We start from the raw sequence: 16,141 nt of genomic DNA on the forward strand, positions 1-16,141 counted from the left end.
CTGGAGAATTCTGTGGAGAGGATCCAGGAGAGCATCGAGGAGAGAAGTTGAGGCTGGGGTGAAAGGGATGAGTGGGGATGTATGACATAATCTCCTCTTCGAACAAGCTGAGAGTGAGAGAGAGAGAGAGAGAGAGAGAGAGAGAGAGAACCCAGAGCTGAGCATGAAATCATTTTGTTCACAGACACTTCTTTCTACTTCTATGGTTCAGACAAAACATTTAATTTCCTCAGTTTTCCTGAAGAGTAGAGACTTGTATACAATACAGTGATACAATTTATCATTCGAATTTAGACCACATCACACTTTATTGCATGGCTGTATTGTGGGTGGTATGTAAGCTCCTCCATTGTTTTTGGCCAGGATTAAGGCTGTGATGAGAGAATCAACTTGGGACCTTAAAGTTAAGAATGCTCTAATAAACTTGAAAATTTACATATTAACTTAAAACATATTAGCAGCCTTTCCATATTTTTGCTGCAACCCTTTTTTCACAAAATGAAGTCAGATGTGTGTGTGTGACCCTAACCCTAACCACAAGCTGACCCCCACAATTTAACCTTTACATTTTAACATGAAGATTATAATTTTGGCCAGTAGTAAATGATAATCTTTACAATCTGAATGGAAGTCTATGTAATGTCTCCACAATCCATGAGAACAAATGTGTGTGTGTGTGTGTGTGTGTGTGTGTGTGTGCGTGCATGTGTGTATGTATGTGCTCCTGAGCTCCAAGCTGTTTGTGTTGTCTGCCACTGTGTTGGATGCTGTTGTCTTGGCAGAGGATGCTTGGTGGATTATGTTATTCAATAAGTTGTGCATGCTGGCCCATGTGTGCGTGTTTCTGTGTGTGTGTGTGTGTGTGTGTGTGTGAGAGAGAGAGAGTGAGAGAGAGAGAGAGAGGCAAGTCAAAGTGTCCTTTTTTAAAACAAGTAATCCAATTGGCAGGACAATGGCTAGACTTTGCAATGAGATTGGCACTGAAGGAACAAGCAAGTGAGCTCTCACCATGTGAGGGGGATTTAAAGGTAGTAAACACACCTCAACAACATTACCACGTCTGCATCACAAGAGAGCTTCTCCACGCCTTGTGGCCCCTCTGTTCTGATGTAATGGATCTTCTCCCTACAAGATTAGTTTATTAAAAAAATTATAATAATAATTTTCAATGCTTTAGTCCCTCTCGGCCTTTATCTTTTGTCCTAAATGGCTGCTGAAAACATCAGTCCCGTGGAATGTTAATTGCTCTGAAATGCACCGGTAATGTGCTTCACCTTGCTGAATGGGAGCTGTAATAGCTAGTGTCCAGGAATGCTTTTAAGCAAAAGATCAAATATCAGTATTTGAGAGATAGAGATCTGGCTTAACGCTCATGTAACTATATACGTAATGTTCAACAGAAACTGCTGACAAACTTTTGTTCCATTACAGCTTTCAAGGCTGACTATATAGCTGCCACAGTGGCTCAGAGCAGGAATGTGGGAGATCCTTACACCAGTGGGTGAGGTAGGCTACTTGTCAATCATTTTCAACTGCAGGGAACCAAATACTACATCTGTGCTACATTTATTTCTGCAGCCACTTGTCTTTACAGTTCATTCAAAGAAGCAAATAACAAGTAATATTAAAAGTAAAACTACAAAAAAAAAACAGAAAACATGCGGTACTCAAAAACAGCTTTCAAGTACCTTTTAGTCAAAATAACCACCTAAATATCCAAAATAATTAACATGGATTAACAGTTCAAAAAGTTACTGTATGATTTTGGATTCTGTTCTGTTTAATAGAGAGTAATTTCTATTATATTAGAATTTTAATCTTTAGGAAATGTACCACAGCAACACTGATAAGTCACTTTGCTCATAGACTATTTAGCTAAAATAATAAATACTTATATGTTCTAAAATTACAAAAAAAAACAGTTTGTCAAAATTTAAACATATATATGTAGCGTTATTAGAATCATTTTCCTTTTTAACTTCAAGGTGCTCCCCAAAAACAAATGAGATTTTCAACCACTTGCTGCAGTCATACTTATAGACAACAAACTGTGACATATGACTGGGTAAATAATATTAATAATAAAAATAGTGGCTGTTTGACTGGCTGCAGTTGAAGATGAATGATATCCACTCTACTTAAATTCTCCTCCTCTGTCATCCATCACTTCTCATATTCAATAACTGAATATCTGAATTCTGCTGAATAGAGGTAAATGAGGAACAGTCAAACCAAATGGTTCCATTGTCTCCACAGCAAGGGTAACTGTACTTGATGATCATTATTTAGGACGCATCAATAATAATCTGCTTTCTCAAAGGAATATATATATATATATATATATATATATATATATATATATATATATATATATATATATATATATATATATATATATATATGTGTGTGTGTGTGTGTGTAAGGTATGCAAAAAAGTACCATAGATTATCGTAAGTAATGACTGAACACACTGCCATAATTATCCTCACCTGAGTGTGTGGTTGCGGCCCAAACTAGGCTGCCTCTCCTGCAGCATCTCCAGAATGTTTGGCTGACGGAGGAAAGCCACAATCTTTTCATTATACGCTGTAGAGTGAAGAAAGGAAGAATTATCATACAGCGGTCTGCAGAAGATTGAACATGCCTGTCAAATGACAGATTCTTGGGCAAGACTCCTAACATTATATATTCTTCTTCATCAGTAACACAAATAAAGCGTAGTTTGCTTTGGATAAGAGCCTCTTCCCAAGTGTAAAGGTTAAGTGTGTACATGTGTGTTCTCTTAAGATGATGTGTACTTATTTTACCAGGAATGTAAAAAAAGGTGGAACACTGTCTGAAAATATAAAAAAAACAAGAACCCTAAGAAAATTGTACATCTGTTTCAGCATGTGCAAAATACAGCAGCACAGAGGAACTTCAGGTCACTCCCATTTTGAATGGATTGGCTACATTTGCAAAATCTTTTAGGGCAGGTCTTTTCATTTGTATAAAGCTCTAAATTGTAGAGCTTCTTTTAACCTCAGAATGTTACTCTATTCATGCTCTAGCATGTAAAATAATATACTGTATAAAATAATACTGCTATTAACTCTAACCCATGAGCAATCTATAGTTTGATATATGCTTTCATATTTAAACACTTATTTATTTATGTATTTATTACGTTTATTTTTATTGAATTATTTATTTACTTTTAATTATCTAAATAACCTTTCCATCCATAAAGCATTTTCGGTTGTCACATGTTTAAAAATTGCTCTATGAATAAAGTTATAACAGTGTCACAAAGAGTATTTATTTGCTGATCAGTTTGCTTTTTTCCCCAAAAATCTGGTTTGGTCACATGGCTGGTTACATAATCAGAACAAGACACAACCAGCTTTAGGCAACAGCGGTTTCCTTTAAATTTAGCAATAAATCTTTCTTATTATAATATTCACCCTTCAGTTCTTTCTGAATGTTGTACTGGGATGTTTAGCTTGTTGCTCTTCACAGTCCAATGTAAATATTCTAACAAACAAAAAAAATCTGCCTAATTAAATGTGCAACATATTTATATCAATCCTCTGAATCAAATATATTAACCTTCTGAAGTCTGAAATAATGTGTGGCATATTTAAATCTGAATCAAAACTCATTACAAGAAAGCTTAGAAATCCTGTTCAGCCTTCCATCAACACTGTATATATATATATATATATATATATATGTATTTGTTTTTTCCTCTGGGTGATTGTGAGGAGTTTGGTGTGTTTCCCCCAGGTGCTCTGGTTTCCTCCCACAGGCCAAAAGCACACGTTGGTAGGTGGGACTGGTGACTCAAAAGTGTTTGTAGGGGTGTGTGTGTGTGTGTGTGTGTGAACCTAGTCAGGATATAAGTGTCATCAATTTGTAGGAAAACAAAAAAATCTTAATTTGCAATGCCAAGATATACAAATGGGTTTGAGTTTTAAAGTGTGTACAAAACTACAAATAATAAAAATAATTCACTCAGTTTAAGAATGATATTTATCTTATATATTTTAAATACTACAATATATAGTGTATAAAGTGGCGCAGCAATCACACAGCTCCAGGGACCTGGAGGTTGTGGGTTCAAGTTACGCTCTGGGTGACCCTCTGTGAGGAGATTGGTGTGTTCTCCCCGTGTCCACGTAGGTTTCCTCCGGGTGCTCCGGTTTCCTCCCACGGTAAAAAAACACACGTTGGTCGGTGGATTGGTGACTAAAGCGTCTGTAGGAGTGAATGTGTGAGGCAGGGTGTGTTCCTGCCAATGATTCCAGGTAGGCTCTGGACCCACCGCGACCCTGAACTGGATAAGCGGTTACAGATAATGAATGAATGAATGAATATACTGTATGTCACACATTTCTTAGCACTCAAACATATAGAAAAACTATGACATTCTTTGTAAGATATCTATCTCTTTGCGGGGAACAATGTCTTCAAAAAAGTTCTACTCAAGACTCAAAGCACATTAACAGTTAGGATTTCACTCTTCTCCCTAAAGGGATTCCAGGAGCAGGACATTAGCAAAACAGACCCGTAGCCATTTCCTCCATTTTGGCAACCCCTATTACTTGGGGAAGCAACAGATAACAGCCTGCTGCTCTAAAGAGAGGAGATAAGGCAGGCTCTGACAGGGTAGTGCCAGGGAGAGTGAAGGTGAAATTAAATGTGTGTTGTTGCTTTGGTAACTGGACAACTGACAGACAGAATATTGATGCACATTCACAATGGTGGTCTGAGCTATTCCAGAGAGCTGATAAAAAATTCAATATTTTTGAAATATAATTTCTTGCCAATATTTTTCACACATTCAGAAAGAGAAGAGGCCCTTAAATTCCTTTCACTGCCAGCAATATCTGGAGGAAGGGATTAAAGCAGGAATCAATAAACACTTAAACACATAAAACTGACAAAGAGTTTACAGGGCTAGTTTTCTAACAGTGGTATTGAGTTAAGTGTTGAATCTCCACTACAAATAGTACATACCATAACCTGAGGCTTAGTCTGTTATAAAATGTACTCCAAAATATTGTTAGAATTGGTGGAATATAAAATAATGGAGCATTTTTTTCTTTAATGTGCTTGTTTGTTTATATCCCATGGATTTATCCTTGTGAAGGTAAAAATAATAGTATGGTATGGTAGTGGTCTGGGTGTCACGATGTCCTTTGAGTACATGCAGCAAACAAAAAATACAATTCAAAATACATATTCGAAAATGTTCTGTGCATATGATGCTTATATATATATGTGTGTGTGTGTGTGTGTGTTTTATATATGCAGACTGACCTAAGGGCACTGAGTCCTGCTGGTATTGGTTCCTGATGGCAGCTACCAGGCTGTTCCCTGGTCTGGCCATGAGAGATGCTCCTCTATTGCGGGAAACATCAGATGCCTGTGCAAAAACATACACATCGGCTGACACAAACACATTTGGACAAAACAGCTTTCTCATTCCAGCTCTCAGAAACATTTCTCCGGATCCTTTTCCTGGCACTTTTCTGACAGACTGTCTCAGTTTGAAACGGCTGTTTGTTCATTTCAGTTTGTGCTACTTATTGAGTCTGTCTGTCTGTGAATTTCAGAGCATGTGTTTGTGAGCTCACCTCTCCAGCACTATAGCTGCGCAGTCTCTGGAGATGCTGTCTGTGTGTGAGATGGCTGGGCAGCCGTCCGTTTTGGAAAGGAATTCTGGGATCGATGAACGTGGTAGCTCGACTGTTGTGGTCCACAAAAAATGACTACAAATCAGAAGAGACCACAATAAGCAGATATTCCTCCAGACTGCATGTCTACATCATAACTTCATGAACTCCTGATACAGTACAAGGTTTTTGAAGTGCTGTAGAGGTTCCTAATTTACTGAAAGCCAAAAGAGATGTTTTAAGATAAATGAAACTATTTCATTCCCTGCTACATTTGGTTAAAAACCATCAAACAAAAATTAATCAGACTTATAATAAATTGTCAAAATGTAACATTTGACAAATATTTTTAAAACACGTGTATTTCATTCTTTGACACATTAAGAAGTCATTTGTCATCTAGCTATCAGTGTAGCCGATAACGGCAACCTTTAATTTACTGCCCTATTTTTAACTCCTTTCTTTTCCAGCTCACTGAGAAGAAAGCTTTCCAACTGCCCCCACACAGACACACACAGAAGTGTGAAGGGTTAGATCTTGCAGCTTAGGCAAAACTATCACATTCACATAGCTTTTAAAAAAAGTAATAAAAGTAAAAATAATGAAAATAACTGGTGTCTGATTTAAGCAGGAGATGGCTAGGGAGTGTGGTGTATTTGCAACGGGATTGAAGAACCTACCTTTCCTTGTGGATCTGTTTTGATCTCCCAGCCCCTGGGTAGCTCAAGCTGCGTGTCAGCAAACTTATTGAGGAAAGTTACAAGGTCACGGTTATGCTGGTATCTCTCAAAATTGCGTGCATCTCGACGGATTTTCAGAATCATGTGCTTCAGGCAGGTGCTGTTGGTAAACATTCTGTATGCCCCCTGCAATGCACACACACCAACAACAAGGTGGAGATATAATCTCATTCTCATTTCTGTGTGTAATGTAACAAGTAGTGACCACATAATGTGAGGTTGTGTTTTATGTAAGGGGGGGGGGGGGAGGTGTAATAGCATCTGATTGATCCAAGTGGCAGTGTGGTCTGATCGGTGTGTGGAGAGCCTTAAGCCATAAAGCAACATAAAGTCAACAAATAGTCACATTGATAGTAACAAAGGAACCTCTTGTTTGGCATCTGCTGACCAAATGTTATCACACTATGTTCAGAAGGCACATGCTGAGTCCTCTGCTTTTACACAGTCCTCAGAATCAATTCATGCTTTATTTATCAGTACAAAAAGCCGCATACATAAATACAAACACACAACAGCTTTGTTTTAACAAAGACACAAGCAACACAGCACAGTGATCACCAATGATAATACAAACATGTGACGATTAGTTGATGTCATGTATTGCATATCAGCAAAATATTCCTGGAATAGGATATAAATGCCCTATACATGTATCATTCATTGTATCTACAAACATTATTAGACACCCCTTATACTGAGCACCCACTATGAACACAGATAACTGAATGAGATGCTCCAGAATAACAGGTATTAGCCTTATGTCACCATGCCCAATGCTGAACTGGGGTTAGTGAGTTAAAAAGACCCTCGTTATTAGCCCGTGTAGCAGTGGAACTGTGATCACTGGAGTGATGAAGCACCTTTGGAAAGCACTGAAGAGAGCAGCATCTGTAACTGAATTCCCTAACGCACTTAAACCTCATCAAACCCTCAAATATACTATTTAGACCCTTCATTTCTGAAGATATTGGATTAATTTCTACATATTTATTGTTATATATAAACAGGTTATTGCTGAATATGTATATATTCATTAATTCTTTCATTATCTGTAAGCGCTTATACAGGTCAGGGTCGCGGTGGGTCCGGAGCCCACCCGGAATCATTGGGTGCAAGGCATGAGCACACCCTGGAGGGGGCGCCAGTCCTTCACGGGGCGACACACAGACACATTTACTCACACACTCACACCTACAAACACTTCTGAATCACCAATCTGTGTTTTTTGGATAGTGGGAAGGAACCAGAGCACCCGGAGGAAACCCACGTGGACACAGGGAGAACACACCAAACTCCTCACAGACAGTCACCCGGAGCAGGTCCCTGGAGCTGTGTGATTGCTTTAAACACTCGCCACTTTAAACACTATATATTGTAAGATTTAAAATATATAAGATAAATATTATTCGTAAACTGAGTGAATTAATTGTATTATTTGTAGTTTTGTACTCAATTTAAAAGTCAAACCCATTTGTATATCTTGGCATTGCAAGTTATGATTTTTTGTTTTTCTACAAATTGATGACACTTTTATCCTGACTATGCAGGGGGAAAAATATACTCGCCCACACATTCTGCTATATGTTTCAGTACTAAATCTCCATCCATCTTTCTTTCAACAGTCAATGTCCACTCTCCCTCTAAAACTGTTACTTCAGGAAACCAAGAGAGCTCTTCCAATCAATAGAGAAGGATCTCTATAAATAGATCATCAATCAGTACTCTCCTTCACTTTAAAACGTTGACTGTAGAAAGTATATCCCACAGCCATGCCATAGTATGCTATGTTTTTAAGTTTAACACAGAAGAAAAGTTAATTATAAGCCCATATATTAATTAATGTCAGGTTACTTACATAGTTGGCATGGAGGACAGTGAAGAATTCAGGGTGTGTGACAAACTTGACCGCTGGACACTGCAGCAGCTGAGTGACCTTCTGACTGGTCACTGGAGAAGAAGAGCCTTCTCTTCTTATATCTGAGAAAATATCACGATTCCAGGAAAACACAAGAATAAAAATGAATTGCATGCATAGGTCCATGTACACATAAAACAAAAAGCACTTTATCTATTTTTGTATATAACTATGTACTTTGTGCAATATTTTTGCTGTTGTGTCTTGAATCTCCAATTTATTTTCCATAATTTGAAACATAAATCTATTTGAAACACAAAAATCTATTTACATTAATGGTCACATACAGTTCCCTGAGGTCTTACATGACTGAGATGTTACATGTCTGTTACATATTTTGGACAAAGTACCACAAAGTTCTAGCTCTAGCCTAAATGACTATTTAGATTGGCCAGGTTTCAGCTCCCATTCCTTTGAATTACAACATTCCACTTCACACTTCAGCCTGAGCCTGCAGCAGCAAGGAGGAAGTGAGCATTTTTCACCATTTTCCCCTCTTTCTTTGCACTTTGTGTCTTTTTTACTCCATCTTTGTGCTCTCACATAAAGCTAGGTTCAGTGTTGTGAGTGGAGAGTTGGTACAATTCCCATTCTCCAGAAAAGCTAGTTGAATCCCATGCTTTCTGCAGCCTGACTCGGTTGACTTGTATCAAAATTTCTGGTTTGGTGGCACTGCAAATACCCAAATATAGCAACATGTCCCCTTTAACTTCCATTACAAATTAAGAATGTGATTTAGTTTTTTTTAATCTGGCTTTTAAAAGATACCATTTTGGAGACAGAAGATTTCATTACAACAGTCTTGTCACAACGATTATGAAAAAATAGGCCTAGAAACAACCTAAAGTGGAATGTCTCAAAATAATTATGTCAGGGGGATTTATATATTTTGCATAAAACAAAATTGCATGAAAATATATTAAAGCTCTGAAATTAATTTAAAAAGGATCCACTGCCATATCTACATTTACATGCAACAAAGGGAAATGGTGCAACACTTATTTCAGTGATGACTATCTTATTTATGGCCTTCTTTCAAAAACAACAGCTTTTAAAAATCATATTCATAAAAATGTTAAAAACTGAAATATAATAAGGAATAATCTCTTTTGGCAAACAGCACAATCTGTTAAGGACAATCACTGCTGGCCTGAAACCAAACAGCTTAATCTCTTTGGTCACAGTGTGAAGGGTGTGGTTAGGAGTGTTCCATACCAGCTGGCTGAGGGGGGAGGTCAGACTCTGTCTCTGTGCTGGTGCTACCCTCTAGCCTTCGGCCACTGGAGTCATCCTCAGTGGCCATGGTCCTCTGGACATTCTGATACCTGACCAACAAAAAACAAAACAAAAAAAAAAAACAAAGTAAAATTAAGTAATTAAATGAATAAATAAATAAATAAATACATACATACAATACATAAAGAGAGAGAGAGAGTCTCAGACAGTGTGATAAATTATATACAGTACACACACAACATATAATATAGTGCACTGTATAATTCACAATACTGGATGAGGTACTCTGTTCAAACTATATTTAAAATGGCTACAAAAACAATGAGTACAATTATATTTTTGTAGAAATTACCCCCCAGTTTAGTCAGTGCCAATAGCATCCATTAGCAAAGACTGCCCAGTCACATGACGCTACCAAACAGAAGCTGAAACTTAAATGCACTTGTTTTAATGTCTTTTATTAATTGACACTATTTATCTGACTCCTAGATACGTATATTGAAGGAATACAGCATTCGGACCACAGGATTTGAACAGAATATTAAGTGATTTGTTTTATGCTCTATACACTGCTGTAGATGTGCGTTTGTATGTTTTTCAATCCCCCTGCAACATTTTCAAAGACTATTTTTTCCATTTCCAGAATATAGATGAGTTCCTGTGTAATGTCTTCTGTAATTACAGTCTGGTTAGCCAGTGTGGTACAAAGGCTCCAACAATAGCAGTGGCAACCAGTGCACGAGGAACAAAACAAACAGGAATGTTGTGCCTGGAACCAATGACACAGAGGGCACCGGGGCAGAAACTGTTTTAGTGTTCAGGCGTCCAGTGAACCATGGGGAAACTTAACACACACCTCTGTCTGCTCACAAAGCATACATCTGTGACTCAAACAAAGGCATGAACGAACACACGCACAAGTGCAACCAAATTCACTGTTCCTTGTGTAAAAAGTAAAATTCAACTCTGACACAAACCCTTTAAATTTAAAACATATTATTCAATATGTGCTTTTATGCATTAAAAATAATACACATGATTCTGAAATTGATTTTTTTTGTATGTGTTTATCAACCAAAATGTTTCATACCCATCTCTGATCTCACTTTGATCCTCAGAATTAATCAGGGTTTTTTGTGTCTTAGGTGTTAAAACCCACTCATAACTTGCCTATTTGTGTGCTCTCTATGTGTGAAAAAGCATGTTAAACAGCTTTAGGGTGAATAGTGAATAGGAGGACATGTACAAATGTGTTCATTTTTGTGACATCACAAATAAAATGGATTAAAAACAAGTCATTGTTGCTGCAGGGAAATAAATACAGATTTCAGACTAAATAATATTTATTCAGACAGTCTCTCAGCATTAAAAACCACCTTCTGCTGCATGCTTCTATTATACTATATACTTCAGTGCACTGCAGCATCTAATCCCTCAGTGGCTTTTAAGTCACAACTGGTGATATATTCTACAACAAAAACAGTAATTTGAGGCGGACGCTTTTCCTCACTCTTGACTCATGCCTCCTGCTGACAAGCCTGAAGCGGCATGTAGCATCTATAAACCTCAGCCAAGAATAACAACTCTGTGTTATCTCCCACATATATCAACATATCAGGTCACAAAAACATTTAGCACCAGTTCAGCACCTGGGATGCACACCATTCTATAAATGCTATTCCATTTCAGAGCTGGACCTTGCATCACATTCTCCTAGGGACCGGCACTGGGAGGCAAATAGGGTTAAAAGCCTTTCATCATGTTCTCTAATATCTTCTCCTCCAGTCACTTACTCCACAAGGCTTTCAGAAGTGAGCAATTTGGTCTGAGCACTGCAGGGATGGCTTATATAATGTGCAATTAGATAGACAATATAGAGAGCTAGGCTTTTAGATAAACAGATTACAACCATCTGCCATCATGAAGAAACCATGCGATGGATATAAAAAAAAAAATAGTGCAGCTGCGCCTACGTCCTCTAGATGGCACTGTAACATGAAAAACTGAAGCCTCGCAGTAGACACCTGCTGCTAAATGATAACGCAAACAGTTTAGTAACAATTCAATCTAGCACATTTTAGCGTTGTGATTTAATTTCTAAATGATTATGTAAATCTTTGCTAAATACATTATGCACATACATGAGTTAGGCACTGAGATATGTATAACCTTACATCTAGAGCATGTGTAAATATACGTATCTACTATACAAGTGTGGCATCTCAACACAGTTACAATAGTGGACATTAGATCAGCACATTTACTTGTGTCTTAATTCAGTGGACAGGGTAAAGTGCTCACATTGCAGTCCACAGCCCTCAAGTTCATGCCTTTTTTACCTGGACATTTACCAAACAAAGGCTAAATGCCTTGTAAAGTCCACCCTGGCAATTATCCTTATGTGTAAAGATTTAATACAATAGATAAACTCATTGTTTATACATTTTAGTCTATAATTACCATCTATCGAATGAATGAAAAATATTGGAAAACTAAAAAAAAATAGGGAATAGGAGAAACCTGTAAGAAGCATTACATATCTGAAGTTCAGCAAACAAATTATTTTATTTATTTATTTATTTATTTAAACAAGCTAAATTTTAAGCTCAAGTGTTTTAAGTGTTTACGTATTAGAAGCCAAACTTCTGTATATTTCTGCATGAAAGGCATTCAAGGATACTTTTTACCTAAGAATATTTTTTTTTCCTTGACAGACATCTTTAATGATGATAATAAAAATTCATGATGGGTGGCAGCCCTACTCTCATGTCAATCTATAAGAAGCAAATATACACAGTACATAGTCCAGTACCTTCGATTGAGCTGCTCCATCTGCTGGATGGAGTTGGATCTGTGCATGCTGGGGCATTTGGCTGCGTGGCTGGGCCTCTGCCATGTGGTGGTTCGGTTCACATGATCAACATAAAACACTCGACCATGGCTGTCTATCCTCGCCTCCCAGTCTAGAGAGAGAGAGAGAGAGAGATAGAGTAATAAGACAACAATGTGAATAAAAGTCTAAAAATAACCATATTCCATAAAGATGCGCAACACATATCAACTTTACATTCATTTCATTACTTTCATTGTTTAATCATACACACACACACACACCTTACCAAACCTTACACTAAGGATAAGCTCTAACTCAATTCTGAACTACCCATTATCCTAATCATGACCTAAAGATAATCACACAAATACAGTTTTGCTCTTAGTTCTTTCCCAAGTAAACACTGTGTAATCAAAAATGTTTGTAAAAAATAAACACATTTCTGAACATTCCGTACATTCTGCAGCAGCAGGATCATAAATAAAGAGATGAGCAGAGTTTCCTGTGACACGGCAGGGTAGAGGGAAGTGTGGGCAGGTTGATTTATCTGGAGAAGCAGCCAAACACTTTGTCAGACTGTCAAATGTTTATGAGTGTATTTGAACAGTGTGGCTCTAGAGACTGGGACCGGAGCTGTACTTCGATCAGAAATCCCAAACCACATTATGATCTCAACATGCAAACTTCAAGCCCCAAATCTGATCCAGACTCAGTGTTCTATACATGTCAGACAACAGGAATAAATTCAGGAAGAAAAACTACCTGCCATGTGCTCATAAATCACTGAGCTGTACCATATGGGGAAAAGTCCACAGACCACTTTGACAACTCCCCACCCACCTGCCTCCCCAATATATAACATTGGCTTTAGTGATCGATTGAATTTGCTTAGGCTTCAGAAACCAACCCTATCATCCATCTTTAGGTCAGTTTCGGAGACAGTACAGTCTTCAAGGCCTCCAGACAGAGGCTACTGATTGACTACAAATGTAATATGTTCTCACTCTCAATTTGCTGAAAGCACGTATGGTTACATTTTAAAAAGTGAAGTCTTTTAGTTCTGTTTTTAAGCTTTAAATTTATTTTCAGTTCACACTATGTTCAAATGTATCTAGACATATAAAAAAGGGACACTGGAGCAGCACATAAAAGCCTAAGGTCACAATGATAAATGCCTGGTGTCTGATATGTGTGAGCAGTAGGATTTAAGACAGTCACTGGTAAGAGGCACTGTGGGAGCACACTGACTGATGATGGAAATCGGTGGGGAAAAAACACAAGCTCCGTAGCCAACTGCAGTTGTGAGTTTAGCGCTGAGATAGGGTTAAAAATTAGCATAATGAAGCTGGAAACAGACAGAATACTCAGAGCACCCTTTACTTAACTTTATGTTCACAGGTATGAAGCTTTGTCTTCTAAATATGTGTGTTTTGAGCCTGAATTCACAGGAAAAACCTCTGCTGTTGTGTGCTAAATGACAAGTGCCTTTTAGCCAGCCAGCTGTGCTTCTAAACTGTATAGAACCATCTTGTTTCACTTATTTTCAAACTTCTCTGTTCCTCCAGCACCTTCATTCGACCCACACTCACAGATATTAAGCTCACACAACCCGACAGTGCACCTCCCACTCCCACATATACCGTGATAATATTTTGAGACCGTATGACGGTATTAAAAATGTGGATGCCACCCATCCTTATTGAGCAATTGGCTTTGGAACTGTGGGACTAGATTCCTGTAGCAACAGCATAATCAAACAAGCATCTTGAAAATGGCAGGTGTTGTTGAGTGTTCCCTGTATGCATTACTTATCAAAAGTGGCCCAGAAAAGAACAACCAGTGAAACAGTAACAGATTATCGGGTGCACAAGGCTCATAATAGTTATATGAAAAGCTACCACATTAATGATATGAAAAGCTACACAGTGTATTGCAACTTGCTGCATATAACCTGAATGGCCACAGAAAGGTCAGAGTGACCATGCTGAACCCAACTGATTTCTTACCAAATGTGTAACACGGGCATGTGAGCATCAGAAATGGACCAAGATGGATCAAAAGCAGTGTTATACCAATTTCTTTGGCTGTCGAGTTCTCTGACACCTGCCATCAGGATTTGTGATCCCTATGCCAAAGCTATGAAATAGCACCCTCTTGAGTCACAGAAATCTTGGCATAGGCGGTATTATTGAATGCGAGGAGTGCTGTATATCTGTAAGAGTGCCCAGGCAGTAAGAATTCTTACTTATATTACTGTTTACAAACACCATATTTTTTATATAATTTGTGTCTATATATAAATTGTAAATATTATAGGAAAGCTCAAAATATGTAAAATTCAAAGTCTAATAAGTTCTTGTTTGGTTTGAAAATGCTGAGGTCTTATTAAACTGGAGAGAACCAAAACACAGCAAGTTTACGAAGTTCAAGTCATACAAGGCAGATGCGGAAGAAGCGCAAAATCAAACCAAAGCTGGAACACAGAAACAGATCAAATTGGTCAAACCAATAACAAAGGAAACACTTAGCAGGCACATGGAATAATTGTGAATATGTGCCAGTACTTCAATATATTATGCCAATACACGCACAACTTAAATATGCACACCAGCAGGTGACAGAATATAACATTAAGAGAGTTGGATTGATGAAGTGGTTTCTGATCTGAGGGGATGTCCATCACAGACGCATGGTCCCCAAGAGGGATTCTGGGAAACTACAGAAGAGCTACAGAGCCAGAGGGCAGTGTGACAGCTCTAATTTTTTTGTGTGATGCATGCGCCGTTCATGAGATCAACTGAAATTCAAGAATGTCTCAGTGGGCTTTCCATGATTACATCAATAGAAATCATGAGATCTCACAGTAGTTTTCTAAGGATGATGCACTATTGGTTGTAGTGTGTTTGTTTTTTAATGTTTTTATTTACAAATGTTTTTTTTTTAAGTCTGCACTGGCTTGTTTAATATATTATGTATATATTATATTGTGAAACACCTTATTTATATTTATATATTATTACTATATTCATCATTTATTCTTAAAAATGTAAAGACTACACGGAGTATGTGTGAGTGTATAAACACAATGATTGATGAAAGAAGGAAGCAAGGAGCATCAGATTGGTCAAGGCTGGCTCTGGGTGGCCTGGTCTGATGGCTCTAGTTCTCGTATATGTCATGTGGATGGTTGTGGATGGTTGTGTGTGTGTGTGTGTGTGTGTGTGTGTGTGTGTGTGTGTGTGTGTGTGTGTGTGTGTGTACTGTGATGTTTTGTGGGAAGAAATCTAGTTGTCAGTGGCAGTGTGATGCTCTGAGCAATGTTCTGCTGGGAAATCGTCAGTGCTGGCATTCATATGGATGTGACATTGTTGCAGACCCAGTAAACCAATTTATAACAGTATTATAACCCTAATTTCAGTGGCCATTTTCAGCCCAATAAGGCATGCACTGCAAAAATTGTTCAGGAATGAGTTAAGGCTAATGACAATGTGTATAAAGTGTTAAGTAGTTCTTCAAAGTTCCCCAGGTGTCAGTCCAATCTACCATCTCTGGGATGTGCAGAAAATAGTCTAATCCATGAAGATGTCACCACCCAATTTACAGGACTTAAAGACTCACATCTTATCTGGCTGCTCACGTCTTGGAGCCAGATAATACAGGACACCTTCAGATGTTTTGTGAGGTCCATGCTGTCCAGTGCTGTTTTGGTGGCACGAGGGAGGACCTACACTATATTATTAGGGGTTTCCAATAAATAGGT

At 37.9% G+C, this 16,141-nt stretch overlaps 1 protein-coding gene across 1 annotated transcript in view; it reads right to left on the bottom strand.

The window, feature by feature from the left end:
- The window catches only part of LOC136708540 (E3 ubiquitin-protein ligase HECW1), an 83,893-nt gene that overhangs the window by 11,119 nt on the left and 56,633 nt on the right, over positions 1-16,141 (bottom strand). Inside the window, exons 11-19 of the mRNA XM_066683167.1 lie at positions 12,361-12,511; positions 9,528-9,637; positions 8,253-8,374; positions 6,338-6,523; positions 5,619-5,753; positions 5,302-5,407; positions 2,490-2,586; positions 1,042-1,125; positions 1-107 (exon numbers count right to left, since the gene is read on the bottom strand). Coding sequence (XP_066539264.1) covers positions 1-107; positions 1,042-1,125; positions 2,490-2,586; positions 5,302-5,407; positions 5,619-5,753; positions 6,338-6,523; positions 8,253-8,374; positions 9,528-9,637; positions 12,361-12,511 — 1,098 coding nt within the window. The remainder of the gene's footprint in view (positions 108-1,041; positions 1,126-2,489; positions 2,587-5,301; positions 5,408-5,618; positions 5,754-6,337; positions 6,524-8,252; positions 8,375-9,527; positions 9,638-12,360; positions 12,512-16,141) is intronic.

Source organism: Hoplias malabaricus, chromosome 10, assembly GCF_029633855.1.
Source record: "Hoplias malabaricus isolate fHopMal1 chromosome 10, fHopMal1.hap1, whole genome shotgun sequence".
Taxonomy (NCBI): Eukaryota; Metazoa; Chordata; class Actinopteri; order Characiformes; family Erythrinidae; genus Hoplias; species Hoplias malabaricus.